The sequence below is a fragment of the Schistocerca americana genome, chromosome X, assembly GCF_021461395.2.
Source record: "Schistocerca americana isolate TAMUIC-IGC-003095 chromosome X, iqSchAmer2.1, whole genome shotgun sequence".
Lineage (NCBI taxonomy): Eukaryota > Metazoa > Arthropoda > Insecta > Orthoptera > Acrididae > Schistocerca > Schistocerca americana.
The window spans coordinates 281,630,350-281,651,755 of NC_060130.1; the positions used below are offsets into that span (position 1 = coordinate 281,630,350).

The 21,406-nt window shown below is 45.7% G+C and overlaps 1 protein-coding gene across 1 annotated transcript in view; it reads right to left on the reverse strand.

Moving 5' to 3' along the window:
* Positions 1-21,406, reverse strand: part of LOC124555778 (dopamine beta-hydroxylase) — a 149,857-nt gene that overhangs the window by 36,654 nt on the left and 91,797 nt on the right. Inside the window, exon 3 of the mRNA XM_047129829.1 lies at positions 19,799-20,065. Within this exon, the coding sequence (XP_046985785.1) occupies positions 19,799-20,065 (267 nt within the window). The remainder of the gene's footprint in view (positions 1-19,798; positions 20,066-21,406) is intronic.

The window sequence follows — 21,406 nt, forward strand, 5'->3', positions numbered from 1 at the left end:
AATGGTTCAAATGGCTCTGAGCACTATGGGACTTAACTTCTCAGGTCATCAGTCCCGTAGAACGTAGAACTACTTAAACCTAACTAACCTAAGGACATCACACACATTCATGCCCGAGGCAGGGTTCGAACCTGCGACCGTAGCGGTCGCGCGGTTCCAGACTGTAGCGCCTAGATCCGCTCGGCCACCCCGATCGGCTTAAGACCCAGTCTACACATTTCAGTGACATTAATGTGACCATCACCTATATTCAAAATGAACGGTCAATAACCGTTTTCACACAGCAGGCGGCAGCACTAGCAGTGAAGGGTATATAAAGCGTTTCAGTGGGGGAATAGGAAAAAGTGTAATCGTTGTTGTAATACGGAAACCGAGCGATTTATCCGACGTCCAAAAGGGCTCGAATATTGGCTTTCGGACCGAGGGTGGAAACATTTCCGAAAAGTCTAAGTTTGTAAACTGTCAGCGGGCCGCTGTGGCAAAAGTACACTACTGGCCATTAAATTCCTACTCCACGAAGATGACGTGCTACAGACGCGAAATTTAACCGACAGGAAGAAGATGCTGTGATATGCAAATCATTAGCTTTTCAGAGCGTTCACACTAGGTTGGCACCGGTGGCGACACCTACAACGTGCTGACATGAGGAAAGTTTCCATCTGATTTCTCATACACAAACAGCAGTAGACCAGCGTTGCCTGGTGAAACGTTGTTGTGATGCCTCGTGTAAGGAGGAGGAATGCGTACCATCACGTTTCCGACTTTGATAGAGGTCGGATTGTAGCCTATCGCGATTGCGGTTTATCGTATCGCGACCTTGCTGCTCGCGTTGGTCGATATACAATGATTGTTAGCAGAATATGGAATCGGTGGGTTCAGGAGGGTAATACAAAACGCCGTGCTGGATCCCAACGGCATCGTATCACTAGCAATCGCGTTGACAGGCATATTATCCGTATGGCTGTAACGGATCGTGCAGCCACGTCTCGATCCCTGAGTCAACAGATGGGGACGTTTGCAAGACAACAACCATCTGCACGAACAGTTCGACGACGTTTACAGCAGCATGGACTATCAGCCCGGAGACCATGGCTGCGGTTATCCTTGACGCTGCATCACAGACAGGAGCGCCTGCGATGGTGTACTCAACGACGAACCTGGGTGCACGAATGGCAAAACGTCATTTTGTCCGATGAATGCAGGTTCTGTTTACAGCATCATGATGGTCGCATCCGTGTTTGGCGACATCTCGGAGAACGCACATTGGAAGCGTGTATTCCTCATCGCCATACTGGCGTATCACCCGGCGTGATGGTATGGGGTGCCATTGGGTACACGTCTCGGTCACCTCTTGTTCGCATTGACGGCACTTTGAACAGTGGACGTTACATTTCAGATGTCTTACGACCCGTGGCTCTACGCTTCATTCGATCCCTGCGAAATCCTACATTTCAGCAGGATAATGCATGACCGCATGTAGCAGGTCCTGTACGGGCCTTTCTGGATACAGAAAATGTTCGACTGCTGCCCTGGTCAGCACATTCTCCAGATCTCTCACCAATTGAAAACGTCTGATCAATGGTGGCCGAGCAACCGGCTCGTCACAACGCGCCAATCACTACTCTTGATGAACTGTGGTATCGTGTTGAATTTGCATGGGCAGCTGTACCTGTACACGCCATCCAAACTCTGTTTGACTTAATGGCCAGGCGTATCAAGGCCGTTATTACGGCCAGAGGTGGTTGTTCTGGGTACTGATTTCTCAGGATCTATGCACCCAAATTGCGTGAAAATGTAATCACATGTCCAATGAATACCCGTTTATCATCAGCATTTCTTCTTGGTGTAGCAATTTTAATGGCCAGTAGTGTACATTTAAGATACATTTGCACTAACTACAACAATATTCCATATCGAAGTCAATGACGGCTCGAAACCACGAATTCTCAATTATCTCACAAACGGCTCAATTAAGGATCTAAGTCTAATGCAACGTACTTTCACCTATAACAGGTTTCCTTGTTAATTATGACACGCCCAGTATGGAGCGGTATTATACGTAAGGTGATTCATCTAAGCTGTTCACCTCAGATATATCCCGGACCGTTTAAGCTACCGTAATAATGTTTTCATCCGCATGAATTGTAAGAAAGTTCTCACTAAAGGACGTGGTTTAAATGGTTCAAATGGCTCTGAGCACTATGAGACTTAACATCTGAGGTCATCAGTCCCCTAGACTTAGAACTACTTAAACCTATCTAACCTAAGGACATCACACACATCCATGCCCGAGGCATGATTCGAACCTGCGACCGTAGCGGTCGCGCGGTTCCAGACTGAAGCGCCTAGAATCGCTCGGCCACACCGGCTGGCACTAAAGGAAGTATAATCTACTTTCGTAGCTATATTAATTACAGTTTTCCCTATCAATGTCAGAAGCCTGAATAATCACGTTATGCAATGCCCGTGTTGGTCAGAAGTGTGATGCGTGTACCTTCGGACATGCATGCATGTCCTAATAACACTGCATCGTACTTCTGAACAACATAGGCATTGCAATATCGTATTTATCCGCCGACACCGGCCAAGCGCTTTCATTTAAAATGTTTCCCCTGTACGGGAAAATACATAATGAATGTACGTGTACAGGTTGTAGACACAGGGTTGACAACATTTGGAAGTTTGGGTCTGGCCATGAGTCGTGCTCAGATAGCCTAAGAGTAGGGCGACCGCTCGCGATAAGCAGGAAATACGGGTTCGAGTCGAACTCCCGCAAAAATTTTCATGGTCGTCATTCCATTATACAGCAGATTGTTGCCCATATTCGCAACTGCGAATACATTGCATTTAAGAGTCAATGAGGTTCTTGAGGGTACCTAGAAGGATGTGAAGCTATGCCGACTCCACTGCAGTGGCTAGCTCCGCTAGGTTTCACGGTTGAGAATCCACGGCACGAACAGCCCAATCGAAGTGGCCCACAGACACTCGGTAGAGTATAAAACCGGAGAGTTTGATGGCCAAGGAAGTACGGAAAACTCATCCTGGTGCTCTGGGAAGCACGACCCTACATTGTGGACTGTGTGACACGTTCCATTGTCCTGCTTGTAGAGGCCGTCGTGCCGCGGGAAAACAAACTGCATGTAGGGGTGGACATGGTCCCCATGGATAGATACATACTTGTGTTGATCCATTGTGCCTTCCAGAATTACAAGATCACCCAGGGAATGCCAAGAAAACATTACCCAGACCATAACGCTCCCTCCTTCGGCCTGGATCCTTGCGACTATTGTTGTACGGTGTTTGTTTTCAGACATTTCACGCCATACATACAAACGACCATCTCTCTGAAACAGCATACAACGTTATTCAGCTGAAAAGGCCACCCGTCTCCACGCAGTGGACGTCCAGTCGCGGTAGTGGCCTGCAAATTTCGGCTTTCATCGTCGATGAACAGCGGTCAGCATGGGAGTATGAAACAGGTACCTGCTGCGGAGCTCCATATGTAGCAATGATCACTGGTTGGTCGCTGAGGAGACGCTGTTGGTAGCCCCTTGGTTCATCTGGACTGTCAGCTGATCAACAGCTGCAAAACTATTCCCCCATACACGTCTCCGCAACCGTCGTTCACCCCTGTATGTGTGGCCCGTGGTGTGCCACAGTTGCCTTGGCGTCAGTTTTGGATAACGCCATTTTGGCATCCAAGGTATGCTGTAACCACAGCGGCACGTGAACAGTTTGTAAACTTACCCGTTTCGAAAATGCTTTCAAATGGTTCAAATGGCTCTGAGCACTATGGGACTTAACATCTGAGGTCATCAGTCCCCTAGAACTTAAAACTACTTAAACCTAACTAACCTAAGGACATCACACACATCCATGCCCGAGGCAGGTTTCGAACCTGCGACCGTAGCGGTCGCGCGGTTCCAGACTGAAGCGCCTAGAACCGCTCGGCCACTGCGGCCGGCGAAAATACTTTCACCCTTGGTCCAAAAGCCAATGGTCATGCCCTTTTGGACGTCAGACGAATCGCTGTTTCCGCATTACAACAATGACTGCATTTTTTTCCGGGTCCTCCCAACTTGTTTTATGTACTTCTAGTTCTGCCACCTGTCATCTGTATGTGGTTATTGCACACTGACGTCGAACATAGGCAGTAGTCTCATTACTGTGATTGGACCGTACAGTTATGCGATATTAGTCAGTAACTTACGACTGTCAAATGCTACTATGGAATCGATGGATCTAGGAGGGCCATATTCAACGCCATGGGCGACCCCGTGCGACTTGCCCTCGGTCGTGTGGGACAGTACAGCCACGTCACGTATCTTGAGTCAAGAAGACTAGTACCCACACGGATAGTACGACGACCTATGGAATAGCACGGACTGTCAGCACGGCCATCATTGTTGCAGCTTCCCTTGACGCAGCAACAGAGAGAGTCACACCAACTGTGAAGCCCCAACAACACTACTGAATACGGGAGTAGTTCCACCTAGTTTTATCAGAAGAGTCGCGGTTCTGTGTACAGTATCACGATGGGTGAGTCGGTGTGTGGGGGCTATAAGATGAGCTAACGTTGCTGGGTTGCATTCGTCATAGCCACACAGGCCCTGCACCTAACGTGATGATATCGTGTGCCGCTAGGTACACAACACGATCACCTGTGCTTCGCATAACCGGTAATTTGGGAGGCAGGTGTTACATTTCTGACATGTTAAGGCCGGTGGATCAGTCTTATCTTCGAGGTGTCTGTAATGTTATCTTTCAACAAAATAACACTGGAGTGTTTAATTAAACTTACGGTACTCCGAGTGCTGCAGTGCGGGCTGTATACGTCGCACGACGCTGAAACATCATAGATATGTTCATTCATCGATACTGAAAAAAGGTCCAGTTTCTGCTACCAGGTGAAAATATGGCGGTGTAAGCAGTCATAATGTGATGTGGGCGCTGGGTAAGAGGAGGAACTATCAAATATATGATAACGGTGGTTCTGGCATGTTCATTAGGACATGGCCGCAAGTTACAATATGAGTACAATATGGTCTCCCGACTCAACAACATGCTGCATCTGTAACACGGCATAGTCAACAGTTACTCACAGCATATCCTATGTAATCAGAGTTATATGTCGACGTGTGCTATCCTTCCCATCAGATAGAGTCCAGATACATCTCTGACGGAGACGAACTTTCATATATTTCCACAAGCAGAAGTAATACGGATTTAGATCGGACGATCTGGAAGGCCACATTTCTTGAAATTGCCTACAGATGAAACAGTCGTTACCGAAGGTTTCTCGAACCAAAACTTTCACCCGGCAGGCGACATATGGTGCCACTCCATCTTGCATGAAAATAGTGGTGTGCACACTGTTGCATTCTTGCAGAGCTGAAATCACATGTTGCACAAGGAGGTCCTTATCACGTGCACATGTAACTATACTAGGAGGGGGAGTTGGAAAATAAGTTTCCCCTGTCGACTGTGGGCAGAGTTGTGTGATGTGGGCGAAAGACGACACGGCAGGTGAACGCGCACGTGCAAGGCACCGATACACCATTGGGTAGAGGTCGACCGCAATCAAGGAGATGGCGCTGTCGCAGTGCCTGCGCAAAGCGGAGGCCAGCCGCTCCGTCTTTTCCCGGAGGTATAGAGAGGAGGTGCGTTTTGGAGTCGTGGTCAAAGGCGGAAGTGAGAGCTGTTATCCGCTATGAATGGGCACGTGGAGTATCAGGCACATAAATTCATAACCGCCTTGTTGAGGTGTATGGGTTAGGTGTGATGTCGAGGCAAATGGTGAGGAGATGGTGCCAGCAATTCAGTGATGGACGTCAGCAAGTGCAGGACATACAAAGACCTGGACAGACGCGCACGGCCACTACAGATGCAAATGCCAGGAAGGTGGATGACATGATTAAAGCGAACCGGCGTATCACCACCGATGGAGTAACGGCAGAACTTGGAATCGGACATGAGCGAGCTCACAAGATCATCCATACGTTCATCGATGCAGGAAGGTGTCAGCACGATGGGTGCCCCTCCAACTGACCCCGACACGCATGGAACAACGCATGGCGTTCAGCCTGGAACAGCTCGTGCGTTACCATGAATCTGGAAGTGACCTTCTCTTTCGGATCGTGACGGGGGATGAAACGTGGGTCCACCACTACACGCCCGAATCGAAGGCCGCATCCATGGAGGGGAAACGTCCGTCATCATCTGTCCGAAAGAAGTTCAAAAGCACTCTGCAGGTAAAGTGTTACTCACCGGTTTCTGGGACGCCAAAGAAGTTTTGCTGCTGGACGTTCTGAACGATGCAGCCATCAATGCTGTGCGGTACTGTGCCACTCTGTCGAAATTGAAAGAGGTGATTCGGAAAATGCGGCCTGGCCTTCTCAGATCTGGTTCTGCTATTGGATGACAATGCGAGACCACACACGGCGACGGCAACGCAAAACCATATTGCAACTCTTGGTTAGGAGCGCCTACACCATCCGACTTACAGTCCGGATCTCACACCAAGTGACTTCCATCTGTTTCCTGCTTTGAAGAAGACTCTCGACGGAAGGCGCTTTGGCAGCAATGCTGACGTCAAACAAGCCTTTCAACGCTTCTTCCGTTCGCAACGCCCTGATTTTTTCCTGGAAGGCTTTTTGAAGCTTATAAAGCGGTATGACGAATGTCTCAATGTACTTGGTAATTATGTAGAAAAATAAAGATATGTCTTCTCTTTAATGTCTCATTCTCTTTTTTCCTTTCACGCACAACTCTGACCACAGTCGACAGGGGAAACGTATTTTCCAACTCCCCCACGTAGTAACAGGTTCAGGAGGTGTCATCTCGAAGAGAAACTGACCGAGAATGAAGTAGTGTGTGAAACCACACCACACGGTCACATAAAATGAGTGCAGTGGATGTTCCTGCGCAACAAATGTGCCTCGTCTGTCCAAAGAATATTCCTTGGCCACCCGTCATCCATTTCCATGCGTGCCAAAAAACGAACGGCAAAGTCAAGGCGTCGTAGCCTATGTCGGGGTTTCATCTTGTGCATATCCTGAATCTTACAGGGATAGCAGTATAAAATGCGTCACAAAATCTTTTTAAACAGCTGACCATGAGAGAGACATTTCTCATGACACAGCCTGAGTACTGGCTGCAGAACTTGAGGCATGTGCTGCACGGTTGGCAATAGCTACAGCAACTTCATCAGCAACTGCCATGGGAATGGGTCGCCCCCTCTCCCTCCTGCAACATCTGATTCAGCTGCTTCTTCAAATTTCTTGATCATATTCTTTAGCCCATTTTTCGACATGGAGCCTCTTCACGGCTGTGTCGGCTATATTCTCGCAATGCAGCGCTGCTATTGCTGCCTTTCTAATAAAACAACTTTACCATCAGTGCAAGGTCTTACCTCTCAGTGGCCATTGCGTTTCGTACGGAAGACTTCAACCTTCTTTACCTTTCACACCAACCGTAACTCGACAAAAGAAATCAACACACGTCGCCAAGCGACAAACAACATACTGACGTAAAAACAGGAAACATTTCACATTGTGACTGCTTGCAGCGCTATATTTTCACCTGGTGGGAGAAAGTTGAACTATTGTTTTTTCAGTATACTCCTTGAGTGCATCGATTAATGAACATACCTACGATGTTTCAGTGTCCTGTGATGTGGACAGCCAACACTGCAACATTCGGAAAACGGTCAGTTTAATCACAACCACACGATTTGTTGCCTGTAGTGTCCTGATCTACCTCGATCTACTGCTACTGCTACTCTGGATAGTACATTCTCCAGATCACTTATCTTGATGAACTCTGGCACACAGCTGAAGCAGCATAGAATGACATAAACTGTACGTGTCTTAATAGCACAGTTAGACGCGTTATTGCTGTCAGAGGTTAAATCTCCGTGTACAAAAAATTGCACTTTTTATACTGCCAAATCTCTTAAAAATTTCATCATATACAGGGTGTTCGGAAACTTCCATTACATATTTCTAGAATTTGTAGAGAGAACTGGGTAGACATTGTTTTGAATTGGAATACATGTCCGGAAACGTATCGTTTCCATGCTATAGCAGTTTGAAAACAGTCGGATAGGCTGATGTCATTCGACGTCAGTCCTACCTCTTTGACATGGGTCGAGCTCCATTCACGTGTCTGTGAACGTTAGAGCAGCCGGCCGAAGTGGCCGAGCGGTTCTAGGGGCTACAGTCCGGAACCGCGCGACCGCTACGGTCGCAGGTTCGAATCCTGCCTCGGGCATGGATGTGTGTGATGTCCTTAGGTTAGTTAGGTTTAAGTAGTTCTAAGTTCTAGGGGACTGATGACCTCAGCAGCTAAGTCCCATAGTGCTCAGAGCCATTTGAACCATTTATGAACGTTAGAGCAACATGGTTGATTACACGTTTGCCGAGTACACCTTCTGTATGGCGAAGTTTACGGTCATGGAAGAGCTACTCGTCACCTTTATCAAGATCGTTATCCAAACTCTAACATTCTGCGTGGTGTCTGTTTGTTCTATATCGTGTCTCCCTACCACTTTCGCGCAACGACGCTCTGAGCGTGTTTTTTAGGGAATTGACTAGTTTGAACCTGGGACCTGTTGCTGGTAAGGAGACGCCAGACCACACATGACATGTAGAATTCAGAAGAGTTTAATGAGACTAGCGATGATATAACCAAATACTTAATGATTTCAACGTCAGCTCCACTGCACTCCCTGTAAAAGAATCTTAATACTAACTAAATTTAGCGGAAGGGGTTCAAGGCTTTCCTATTTTTAGTTAGCTGGTAAAATAACGTCGAAAAAGCAGTTAAGTTTACCATTGGAAATTTTATTCCACTCACAAAACATTGTTTATAAATTGCACTATTGATAAAAGGAAATGTTTTAATGCAGGATGGTAAAAACCAACTGTGTTCAACAAAAATGTGAACGAATATTCCCTGAGTGGGTTTCCAAGTTCTACAATGGATCGAAGGATGACCTATCCCATATCACATCTATAATCTAGGTTTAAATTAAGTTTCACAAAAGAGAAAACTATCAAAATGGTCTACAGTGACCCTCAATTATCATTAATTACTTATCTAACTTGTCGTAAATTACAGTGGCTGATGTGGGGGGGGGGGGGGGGGGGGGGGGCGGGCAGCACAGCTCCGCTCACCTCGCCGTCTCCGAAGCAACTCTCTCCTAACTTCTCCTTACTACCATTTACCGAAGTTGGTTTAAAAGAAAACTATCTGGATGTGTTTTCATCTGACCAATCAGGGTCTCAATGTTAACCTTAAGCTCCGCCTACAAAAATTCTGTCTAACCAATGAGAAACGTTATACTTTTCGTGATGGGGCAATGTTTTTAAAGTTTGCAACGTAACAGAGACGCGAAAAAGTCTCACGCTAAAACTTGCAGCTGGTGTGGTCCTTTTAGCGTTATCGTAAGATCTATACTGTTCTTCTGGAGGGCTCTGTCTTTTAACATGGGCTGGGGGTGGTCCTGACGTAAAAGAGACGCGAAAAAGTCTCACGCTAAAACTTGCGGCTGGGGTGTGGTCCTAGCGGTTAGCTGGCGACGTGGGTGTCCGTCCCTTATCGTAGGGCCTTCTAACTTAACACGGTTCTGCTCTCGGATTCTGTTCTCGTTTCCCCCCTCGGAACTGCGTCTGTCTCACAGTGGGAAGGTATGACATGCAATTAGGCATTCTTGTGTTAGTCTGTAGTATTCCATTTGCTCACTCGTTACTCGTATTACTTTGGTTAATTTAATGTCATGATTTATTCGGAGCTATGTGACATACTACTGGATTTGCTTATCATGTCAGGGTTTTCATGGAAGGTGTTGGATTTGCCTGACACCTTACAAAACGTTCGACAACACCACATACTCTTTTCGCCAAAATTACGCAACGGCTTCACGAAAGCATCAGATTTACCTCCAAGGAGACTCGGCACACCCGAATTGGGAAGACCGCACTGTAAACAACAGTTTTTGTGAAAACTGATTCAGTTTCCTTTTTGTTTCTTTGGTTACTAATGACTGGAATTCTAGGGAAATGTGTGTGAAATCTTATGGGACTTAACTGCTAAGGTCATCAGTCCCTAAGCTTACACACTACTTAACCTAAATTATCCTAAGGACAAACACACACACCCATGCCCGAGGGAGGACTCGAACCTCCGCCGGGACCAGCCGCACAGTCCATGACTGCAGCGCCTAAGACCGCTCGGCTAATCCCGCGCGGCAAATTCTAGAAAAAGTGATGTACTGGATCACGCCTCATAAAATACTTGTAAAAGTGGTTGCATTACCAGCAGGTTTCCAGTACATACTTATCAATGGACTGAACTAAAAACAAGATGGCTAACACAAAGTCAACTTTACCATCTGACGATGGGCTCAGGCCCGAAACTAGTAATGGTATAATAAAATCACTTCAAGAGAACTTGTGGCTGGTTGCAGTACTTCCTATAGTGTAATAATAGACCGGATTATTCAACATGTCAACAAAGATCGGAAATAATTCTTTTTGGCGTTATTTACACATTTTTTGGGTGTTGTGGTAGGCTCACACCGAATTTAACACATTTTCTCTCTGTCGCAGATGAATTATCTGTCGGTGTCCGCCTGCTTAGCTAAGTGGTAACGTGCTTGCCTACCATGCAGCGGGCCCGGGTTCGGTTTCCGACCGTGTTGGAGATTTTCTCCGCCCGTGGACTGGGTATTGTGTTGTCCTCATCATCATCTCATCCTCACGGACACGCAAGTCGCCCAATGTGGCGTCACATGAAATAAGACTAGCAACACGGCGGCCGAACTTACACGGATGGGATCTCCTGGCCAACAATGCCATACAATCATTTCATTTTTTTTTAATCTGTCGGTAGGACATAACGTCAAATATGAGTTGCAGAGAAATTCGTTTTGTTATTTTTTGTCATTTGTGTATTCGTTATTTAAATTTATGTATTGTGTTTGTGATTGATCAGTCTAACGGACTGGCCATAGTTACGCACTACGCATCAAAGCTGGATAAATTTAGAGAACCAGTATTCTACAAAAAATATCTCTACTACATAATTCGCATAAAAACTGTCAGGAAAATTGAAGAGATATATTGACAACTATTTTTCCTTACACTCTGTGAGATTTTAGCGGTATACCGAGCGAATAATAAAGCTGCAAAATAAGTGGTACATTCCATAGGGTTCCCTGCCTGGACCATTTCTTCTAGTATACATCGACAACTTGAAACGTGTTTTTCTACTTCGCTGACAATATTACGGTCTTTGTAGATCCAGATGAGGAACCAAAAGAACTGTACGGTAAAAAATGCTGAGTAGTGATTTTTCTTCAAGGTTGCAAGCTGTTAGAATGACTAACAACTGCAATTAACCTCAGTGCATCCAATTTCGGACATACAGTACTGGCAGGTGTAACATTCTACGTCTCCACAACAGTGACAATTAGCGAGGGATGTCATATCAGATTTATAGGATTTAGATTGCATGGAAAGCTTTTGTTAAAGGCACATAATTTTAATTTCCTGTCAAAGACAAATGCAGCTCTCTGTGTGATCACAGTATCGCACGCCATCAGTACCTGTGATACGCTTACGTTGGTTTAATTAGCATACATTCATTGTTTGATGCCATATAGGTGAATATTTACAGAATACTCTGTTTTTTATAAAGCTTATTTGTAGCACACAAAAATGGACATCGAAGCCATAGGTGATGTTGATTCACCACCATCAATCAGGTCACTCAGTACAATTCTGGTGATTCTTATGTTTAGTTCGCAGTATATCAACTCCATCATGAAACTGATTGTTGACAATATGCACTTGTTTGAAAAGAACAGTTGCATCTATTCAAAGAACACAAGACAGAACATTCATCTAACTGGTAACCAATCTATCTGTGGCGTACTGTAGCAAGTCTAGCTCAGAGGGAGGTCGAGGGCGTACTACAACATGCAAACAAATTATTAGTAATTTATTATAACTTGAACATGGTAAACATTTAACTTTGGAAACGAGTAATTTCCTCACAGATGACGTGAAACTGACGCTGTCTCTGACGCTTATAACATCTGGAGCTTCATTACAGAATGGTAGTTTCACATCAGAATCTAATTGTTTTTAACACGACGTAATGTTCAGCATAACTGTTCGAGTCACATGCAGCCGGTTCTATACTACGACGGCCCTGTCATCGTAAGCGATAATTACAGTTGATAGCTAATTACACAGAGAATGCTGATTACGTAGGTAGTGGGCTGAACGTCACTGTCTTCAGACGTAAATGATTTTCCGGCTTTGGTGGCGTAAGGAAACATTTGGAGTGGGGGGGGGGGGGGCGAGTCTTCGCCGACGACTCCTATTCGTTGTTGCGTTTGGCAGTGACTGTCTTTACTTGTGGTGCCATCTTGAGCTTCCAACTTTTGCTTGTAACCCCGTTTTGTGGACGACAGCACACTACTATCTATCATTTTCAAGGGATTGCATAGCCTTTTAGATGTTTTTTACTATTGTTAGACAGTTTTTTTTTCTTTGGAGGCACCGGGAATAAATAACTAGGGCGACTTGCAGCGTGTCCCGTCCACAAAAAATGGTTCAAATGGCTCTGAGCACTATGGGACTCAACATCTGAGGTCATCATTCTGCTAGAACTTAGAGCTACTTAAACCTAACTAACCTAGGGACATCACACACATCCATGCCTGAGGCACGATTCGAACTAGCGATCGTAGCGGTCGCGCGGTTCCAGAATGAAGCGCCTAGAACCGCTCGGCTGTTCCGTCCACATTTTGAATGGATTCCTAAAGGAGAGCAACAAATGAGGAAGACAACTTGGCAAATTCTCGAAACATCGTATACGGTGAATTACTACACGGTTGGAAAACTAAGAGATTGCAAACCAAAAAACAGTCTGTCATTAAACAAGCGTTAATTATCGATGATTTTTGTTGTATCGGCACCAGGCCGTGGTCAAAGTCATATGTCTGCGCTAAACGTCTCGTCTCCTAATGCTGGAGACGTCTCCAGATGATGCAAGGACTTCATTTGTTGCTTTTCTAAATCAAGCTCAGAGAGCCAGACTGCTTTCCGAGCTTGACTCATTTCGAAAAGGAACTAACGAAGTTTATATGTACAAACAGTTCATTTCGCTGAGGTTGCTTGATTCCGACACGCAACTAACAAAGTCTTTATAGCCTCTGAGGATGTCTCCATCATTGGCAGACCAAACGGTAAGCTCAGAATATGCCTCAGACCACAGCCTAATGCCCATACAACTAGGATGACCGAGAATATCCAGTCACATTAATGGGACCACTTGTCACAAGCCTGAATAACCACATATTTCAGCGCGGACCGTCGCGAGACGTACAGGAAGAGAGTCATTGAGGTTCTGGAAGATACCGACAGGAAGCGGAGCCATGTTGACTCAAGTGCCGTGGCCAGCTGCACTATGTTTCACGGTTGAAGATCCATGGCGTGAACAGCCCGATCGAGGTGGGATTTACACCGGCAGAATCACTCACAGACGGCAGGTGGTAGCAGCACTAACAGTGGAGGATATATCAAGCGTGTCGGGGAGGAGGGGGGACGCAGAAAACAGTGCAGTCGTTGTCGTAATGCTGAAACAGAGCCATATATCTGACGTCCAAAAAGGCATGATGAGTGGCTTTCGGGCCGCTCTGGTTCAAGTATATCGTGCACGACAAAGTGGTGCTATCCAGAATCGGCGCCGAGGAAACTGTGGTGCACCACGGGCCATAGATGTCAAGGGTGAACGATGGCTGCGGAGATAGACGTCCAACTGTTGAGCAACTGAGCGCCCAGACGAACCAAGGGACTACCAACAATGTCTCCCCAATGACCGGTCAGTGAATGTTGCTGGGTCTCCTCAACAGGAACCATGCTGACTGCCTGTTCATAGGCTACGAAGGCTGGAATTTGCACGCCAGTACTGCAACTGGACGTCCAACATATGGTGACAGGTGGCCTTTTCAGATGACGCACGGTAAACTCATCGTGGTGCTGTTCGAATTGCCAGCCGTTGTGGCCGTGCGGTTCTAGGCGCTTCAGTCTGGAACCGCGTGACCGCTACGGTCGCAGGTTCGAATCCTGCCTCGGGCATGGATGTGTGTGATGTCCTTAGGTTAGTTAGGTTTCATTAGTTCTAAGTTCTAGGCGACTGGTGACCTCAGAAGTTAAGTCGCATAGTGCTCAGAGCCATTTGCTGTTCGAATCGCTCACAGTTTCTTTAGTAGTACTTTTCGCTAACAATGAAGGACAGGCCTTTTCAGATGACGCACGGTAAACTCGTCCTGGTTCTGTTCGAATCACTCATCAAACGATGGCCAGAGGCGTACGGTAAACTCATCCTGGTGCTGTTCGAATCACGCACGTACACTGTGAGCTGTATGACACGTTACGTTGTTGTACTGGTACAGCCATACTGCCAGGGAAAAAGAAACTACATGCAGGAGCAGACAAGATCTGCAGGGATAGATGTATTCTTGTGTTGATCCATTGTGCTTTTTAGATTGACGAGATCACCCAGAGAATGCTAGAAAACATTCCCCAGTCCATAACGCAGAGCGTTTCCTTTCAAACTTTTCACGCCATCTGTCTGTTAGAGCATAAAATGAGCGTCATCTGAAAAGGCTACCTGTCGCCATATGTTGGACGTCCAGTTGCGGTACTGGCGTGCAAATTCCAGCCTTCGTAGCCTATGAACAGGCAGTCAGCATGGTTCCTGTTGAGGAGACCCAGCAACATTCACTGACCGGTTCTTGAGGAGACAGTGTTGGTAGTCCCTTGGTTCGTCTGGGCGCTCAGTTGCTCAACAGCTGGACGTCTATCTCCGCAGCCATCGTTCACCCTTGACATCTACGGCCCGTAGTGCATTACAGTTGCCTCGGCGCCAGTTTTGAATAGCACCACTTTGTCGTGCACGATATACTTGAACCAGAGCGGCCCGAAAGCCACACTTGATACGTCCTCCACTGTTAGTGCTGCTGCCACCTGCCGTCTGTAAGTGATTAGTTTACGTTTTCGTCGAACATAGACGGTGGTCACATTAATGTGATGACTGGACTACGTAAATACCTGCCGTGAAAGCTTATACGGGGTGGTCCATCTGAAGTTTCGGATGAGATTATCTCGAAAACTATACATCGGGTGAAAATAGTGGGTAAGACAAGTTCGTAGGCTCAAAGGGGGACATCAAATGATACTACACGTGACCTCCAGCCCCCGCCCCCTTGGCTGGGGCGGGGGCAACTTTTAAATCTTAAATTGAAACCCCCATTTTTTATTGCAGATTCGGAATCTCCATAAAAAAGTAATCAAGTATCAATAATGTTCATCTGCACGATGAACAAGTCAGTAAGAATGGCAGCACATTTACAATGAACATAATTACTAGTCATATATGTAACGGGAATTTTCAACACATGAATTTAAATAATCATATGGTTTATAGCAGATGTGGTTAACAAGGTATTTCTTAATACTTTCATTTGAATTTGTAGGAAGTTTCGTTATATACCATTACGTGTGATGGGAGTTCGTTGACGGAATACGAAACTCCCCTTAGAAATACAGATAGGGAGACAAATACTTTTCACAAGATTTTATGAGGCGTTAAACCCTAACCTTCCTTCTTTTATTATTTTTATTTATTTAATTGCAGTTGAGTAAGTCTCCTGTCATCTAATACTGGTTTCATCATTATCAACCAAAGATCTTTGAGAAGCTCTTTGTGACATGAGTTGTGAAGTAGTCCTACTGATCGTTTGTGCTAAATATATACTGTATCTACTTTTGCAGTATCGCCACAGGAGATAATTTCCTAACACAGTAGGGACTTGAAATACTCTGTATATGCTAAAGTACTTGCTAACGAAATTTTCTTGTGCTTCAATCCAAGTGGCTGCCTTGAAATTTCGCGACATTTTTATGAGTATCGCACTCATCATCTTCTAGAGAATTTCAACATAGCCATCCGGATGGAAGCCCGAAAGGATTCCATCAGTAGTGTATGCGGGAAAAGCCTAGATTCACAGCTAAAGTAGAGGATGGAACAAGGAAACGGGAAATTTTGAGCGCCGCAGTGGCAGCAGTTATTCGGGACCGATACGTTGTTGCTGTGAACACGTTGCCATTTAGTAAACGAGCAGCAATGGAGGGGTTCGGAATGTTCTATCGCTGTAAGAACGTTTTACAAGCGGCGTGAAAAAGTGACTGCTGCGGAAACGGTATTTCGACAGCGTTACCAGATAGGACGTCATGGACGCGTCCCATCTGGTCGTGCGCTTACAAAGTGGGTGCGTAATTTTGAAGAAACTGGCGTACCTTCGAAAAAGATGCTTCCAGGTGGCGTTCGAACTGTACCGTACGTACCTCAGAGAGCATTGCAGAAGTACGAGTTTTCATCGAGAAGGGACCTAGCCGCTCCATTCAATGACATGCATCTGCGCTACAGATTGGGCTACGAAACGTACAAAGAATACTGCACAAATTAAAGTTCCACCCCTATAAGTTACAGATTGTGCAGCAATTAAATCCAACTGATGCTGTGTCGCGTAGAGATTTTAGCGAACGGGTGTTAATTACAAAAAAAAGGACGCTGATTTCATTAATAACATATGGACTTCGAAGAAAGCCGACTTCCACCTTAACGGATACGCCAACAAACAGAATTTCCGTTATTGTTCACAGGAAAACCCTTGGGAGTTTCAGAAGTGCTCAAAACATAGCGCCAAGGTTACAGTACCATGTCATGGTGTCAATCAATCTTACTTTTTTGAGTGTGAGGATGGCACTGCGGCACCAGTAACATCCACTCGGTATGTTGATATGCTTGAAACACTTTTTACACCGACACTGAACGATCTCAGCATCGAAAACAAGTGGTTTCAGCAGAACGGAGCCACGTCACATACTGCTCGACAGTCGCTGGAATCTCTGTTGATCCATTGTGGACATGGGACAACGGCTGGTCTAGTATTTAACATCGAAATTCGCCAACAGCGGTGCAGAAATGTATCGTTGTTCCTATACCAAAGAAGGTAGTAGCTACAAAATGTGAACAGTACAGAACTCTAAGCCTAATATCACATGCATCAAAAATTCTCATAAAAATAGTTCTGAAGAGAATTGAAGAGAAGGTGGAGGATATGCTGAGTGAAGATCACTTTGATTTCAGAAGGGGATTGGGAACAAGAGAGGCGATTCTGGCACTGAAACTCGTTATCGAAAAGCAATTACAGAAAAATAAACCAACTTACATTGCCTTTGTAGCAATAGATGTTCAGAGTGCTGAGGAAAAGTGGAATAAAGTACAAAGACATCCGTGTGATACTCAGTTTCTATAAGAATGAGGTGGCAGTAATTAGAAACTGTCACCAGGTACAAGAAGCAAATATTAGAAAAGGGGTAAGACAAGGATGTGCTCGTTCTCCTCTTATATTCAATGCTTATATCCAGTAAGCTATAGACCAAGTTCAAAAACTACTGAGGCGGGGATCAAAATTAATGGGCAGAAGATAGACGTGCTAATGATATTGCTATAGTCGCGGAGACAAAAGAAGATCTAGAGGAAGTAGTCAGAACAATGGAAAAAATTCTATGCAATCAGTATGGAATGAGAATAAACAAGAAAACAACTAAAGTGATGGTATGCAATACAGGAGCAGAATATGAACCTCTGGGAATGAGAATTGGAAGAGAGGAGCTGGAAGTGATAGAGGACTTTACTTACCTGGGAAGCAAAATCGCAAGAGATGGTAGAAACCGGAAAGAAATTGTGATCATAATACAAAAGGCCAAAATTGCATTTCATCGGAGAAGGAATTTACTCACCAGCAACAACATCAGTCTCAAAATAAGGAAATGTATCATGAAAGGTTTCGTTTGGAGTGTGGCCTTATACGGATGCGAAACTTGGACAATTGGAAGAGAAGAGAGAAGACGGCTAGAGGCCCTGGAGATATGGTGCTATAGAAGGATGATGAAGATCAGCTGGAGAGACAAAGTAACAAATGAAGAGGTGTTTAGAGGAGTACAGGAAACCTGATCTCTGTGCAGGCACATCCAAACAAGAAGAGACAAACTTGTAAGGCATATCCTACGACACGACTACATCATTGTAACAATAGCAGAAGGAGCTATTGAGGGAAGGAATCGGCGGGGGCGACCAAGAATATCACACATGCAACACATCATGAATGACGTTGGATGTAACACATACGTGGAAATGAAGAGAAAGCCAGACAGAAGAGAGGAATGGCGCTCTGCTGCAAACCAACCTCAGGATTGAACACTAAAAGAAAGAAGAAGACCAGTATCGACATTACATTATGCAATAAAATTATAAACAGCCGCCCGCATCTCGTGGTCGTGCGGTAGCGTCCTCGCTTCCCACGCCCGGGTTCCCGGGTTCGATTCCCGGCGGGGTCAGGGATTTTCTCTGCCTCGTGATGGCTGGGTGTTGTGTGCTGTCCTTAGGTTAGTTAGGTTTAAGTAGTTCTAAGTTCTAGGGGACTGATGACCATAGATGTTAAGTCCCATAGTGCTCAGAGCCATTTTATAAACAGCCGACCAGTTGCAACTGATAAAGAAATTCTTTACCTAGCTTTCGACAAATATAAATTTGTCTTCTTCAGAAGGTAACCTAAGGACAATAAACATCATAGCTTACATTAGAAAAGTATGAAACTTATAAGCCAAGAATAAATTTTAAGACAAATTAGAGAACTCTTGCATTACAGAAGTATGATAACGACGACTGGTACTTACAATTTTACATTAGTAAGGACTAATGTACCGTCGCCGTTTTTACAATTGTCGGCATAGATCCATGTGTCAAAAATAAAATGTAGCCCCAGAATTAGGGTTTGTCACGTTAATATAAAATAGCTCATGGATCTCGCAGAGCTCGCAACCGACTGAGTGTAATCGGCGAGCGTAGTTGCTCTTAAAACAGGGCAGGTGGCGCTCGTGGCGAGAAACATGTGCCAATTGGCGTACAAAGGCAACGTGTAAATTATTAGTATTAATTACGTCCTTAGGTAGAACACAATAAAAAAAAGGAAGGAAATTAACACCTGCCCTGTTTTCAGAGCAACTACGCTCGCCGATTACACTCAGTCGGTTGTGAGCTCTGCATGATCCATGAGCTATTTTATATTAACGTGACAAACCCTAATTCTAGGGCTACATTTTATTTTTGACACGTGGATCTATGCCGACAATTGTAAAAACGGCTACGGTACATTAGTCCTTACTAATGTAAAATTGTAAGTACCAGTCGTCGTTATCCTACTTCTGTAATGCAATAGGTCTCTAATTTGTCTTAAAATTTATTCATGGCTTATAAGTTTCATACTTTTCTAACTTAAGATATGATGTTCATTGTCCTTAGGTTACCTTCTGAAGAAGACAAATTTATATTTATCGAAACCTAGGTAAAGAATTTCTTTATCCATTGCAACTGGTCGGCTGTTTATAATTTTATTACGTGAAACCGTTGCTGATGTGCAGCTATGTTTGAAATATTACATTATACCATTTTCAGGCCCCCTATGCATCTCTCAGAAACAAACGATATTGGCATACTGGGCCATATGTTCCTCGACGTCGTGAATTCTAAACCGTATCCCGACTGCTTCCTCGGAAGACCAGATAGCAACATCTTGTACTTCAACAGACCTGACGTGAGGCCTCCAGAGAAGAAAAAAATACCTACGCGCTTGACAGGGGCTGAAGGTGCGCATTACCTGTACAATGTGGTGCTTGCGGCGCAGCTCCTGGGGCAGGCGCTGCACGTGGCACCAGTAGGTGGTGTCGGAGCTGGGCACCCGCACGTGGCTGGCGCGCACCTCCAGCGGCCAGGCGTCGGCCGGCAAGCGCGGCGCCGCGGCTTCGTTGCGCAGCAGCTGAGCCCGCTGCATGGCGCGCTGAACGCCAGGGGAGCTCACGTTCAGACCCGCCACCGCGAACAGCCGGCTGCGTCCGCTCGCCCACACCACGTGCGTCGTGCCTTCCTGCACACCAACCACAAAACCTTTTATTGACAGTGTACTGCCATACTAGATAGTGCCAAGAATTCTACACACTCGCAAAATACACTACTGGCCATTAAAACTGCTACACCAAGAAGAAATGCAGATGATAAAAGGGTATTCATTGGACAAACATATTATACTAGAACTGACATGTGATTACATTTTCACGCAATTTGGGTGCATAGATCCTGAGAAATCAGTCACCAGAACAACCACCTCTGGCCGTAATAACGGCCTTGATACGCCTGGGCATTGAGTCAAACAGAGCTTGGATGGCGTGTACAGGTACAGCTGCCCATGCAGCTTCAACACAATACCACACTTCATCAAGAGTAGTGACTGGCGTATTGGGACGAGCCAGTTTCTCGGCCACCATTGACCAGACGTTTTCAATTGGTGAGAGATCTGGAGAATGTGCTGACCAGGGCAGCAGTCGAACATTTTCTGTATCCAGAAAGGCCCGTACAAGACCTGCAACATGCGGTCGTGCATTATCCTGCTGAAATGTAGGGTTTCACAGGGACCGAATGAAGGGTAGAGCCACGGATCGTAACACATCTGAAATGTAACGTCCACTGTTCGAAGTGCCGTCAATGCGAACAAGAGGTGACCGAGACGTGTAACCAATGGCACCACATACCATCACGCCGGGTGATAACGCCAGTATGGCGCTGACGAATACACGCTTCCAATTTGCGTCCACCGCGATGTCGCCAGACACGGATGCGACCATCATGATGCTGTAAACAGAACCTTGATTCATCCGAAAAAATGACGTTTTGCCATTCGTGCACCCAGGTTCGTCGCGCTCCTGTCTGTGTTGAAGCGTCAAGGGTAACCGCAGCCATGGTCTCCGAGCTGATAGTCCATGCTGCTGCAAACGTCGTCGAACTGTTCGTGCAGATGGTTGTTGTCTTGCAAACGTCCCCATCTGTTGACTCAGGGATCGAGACGAGGCTGCACGATCCGTTACAGCCATGCGGATAAGATGCCTGTCATCTCGACTGCTAGTGATACGAGGCCGTTGGGATCCACCACGGCGTTCCGTATTACCCTCCTTAACCCACCGATTCCATATTCTGCTAACAGTCATTGGATCTCGACCAACCCGAGCAGCAATGTCGCGATACGATAAACCGCAATGGCGATAGGCTACAATCCGACCTTTATCCAAGTCGGAAACTTGATGGTATACATTTCTCCTCCTTACACGAGGCATCGCAACAACGTTTCACCAGGCAACGCCGGTCAACTGCTGTTTGTGTAAGAGAAATCGGTTGGAAACTTTCCTCATGTCAGCACGTTGTAGGTGTCGCCACC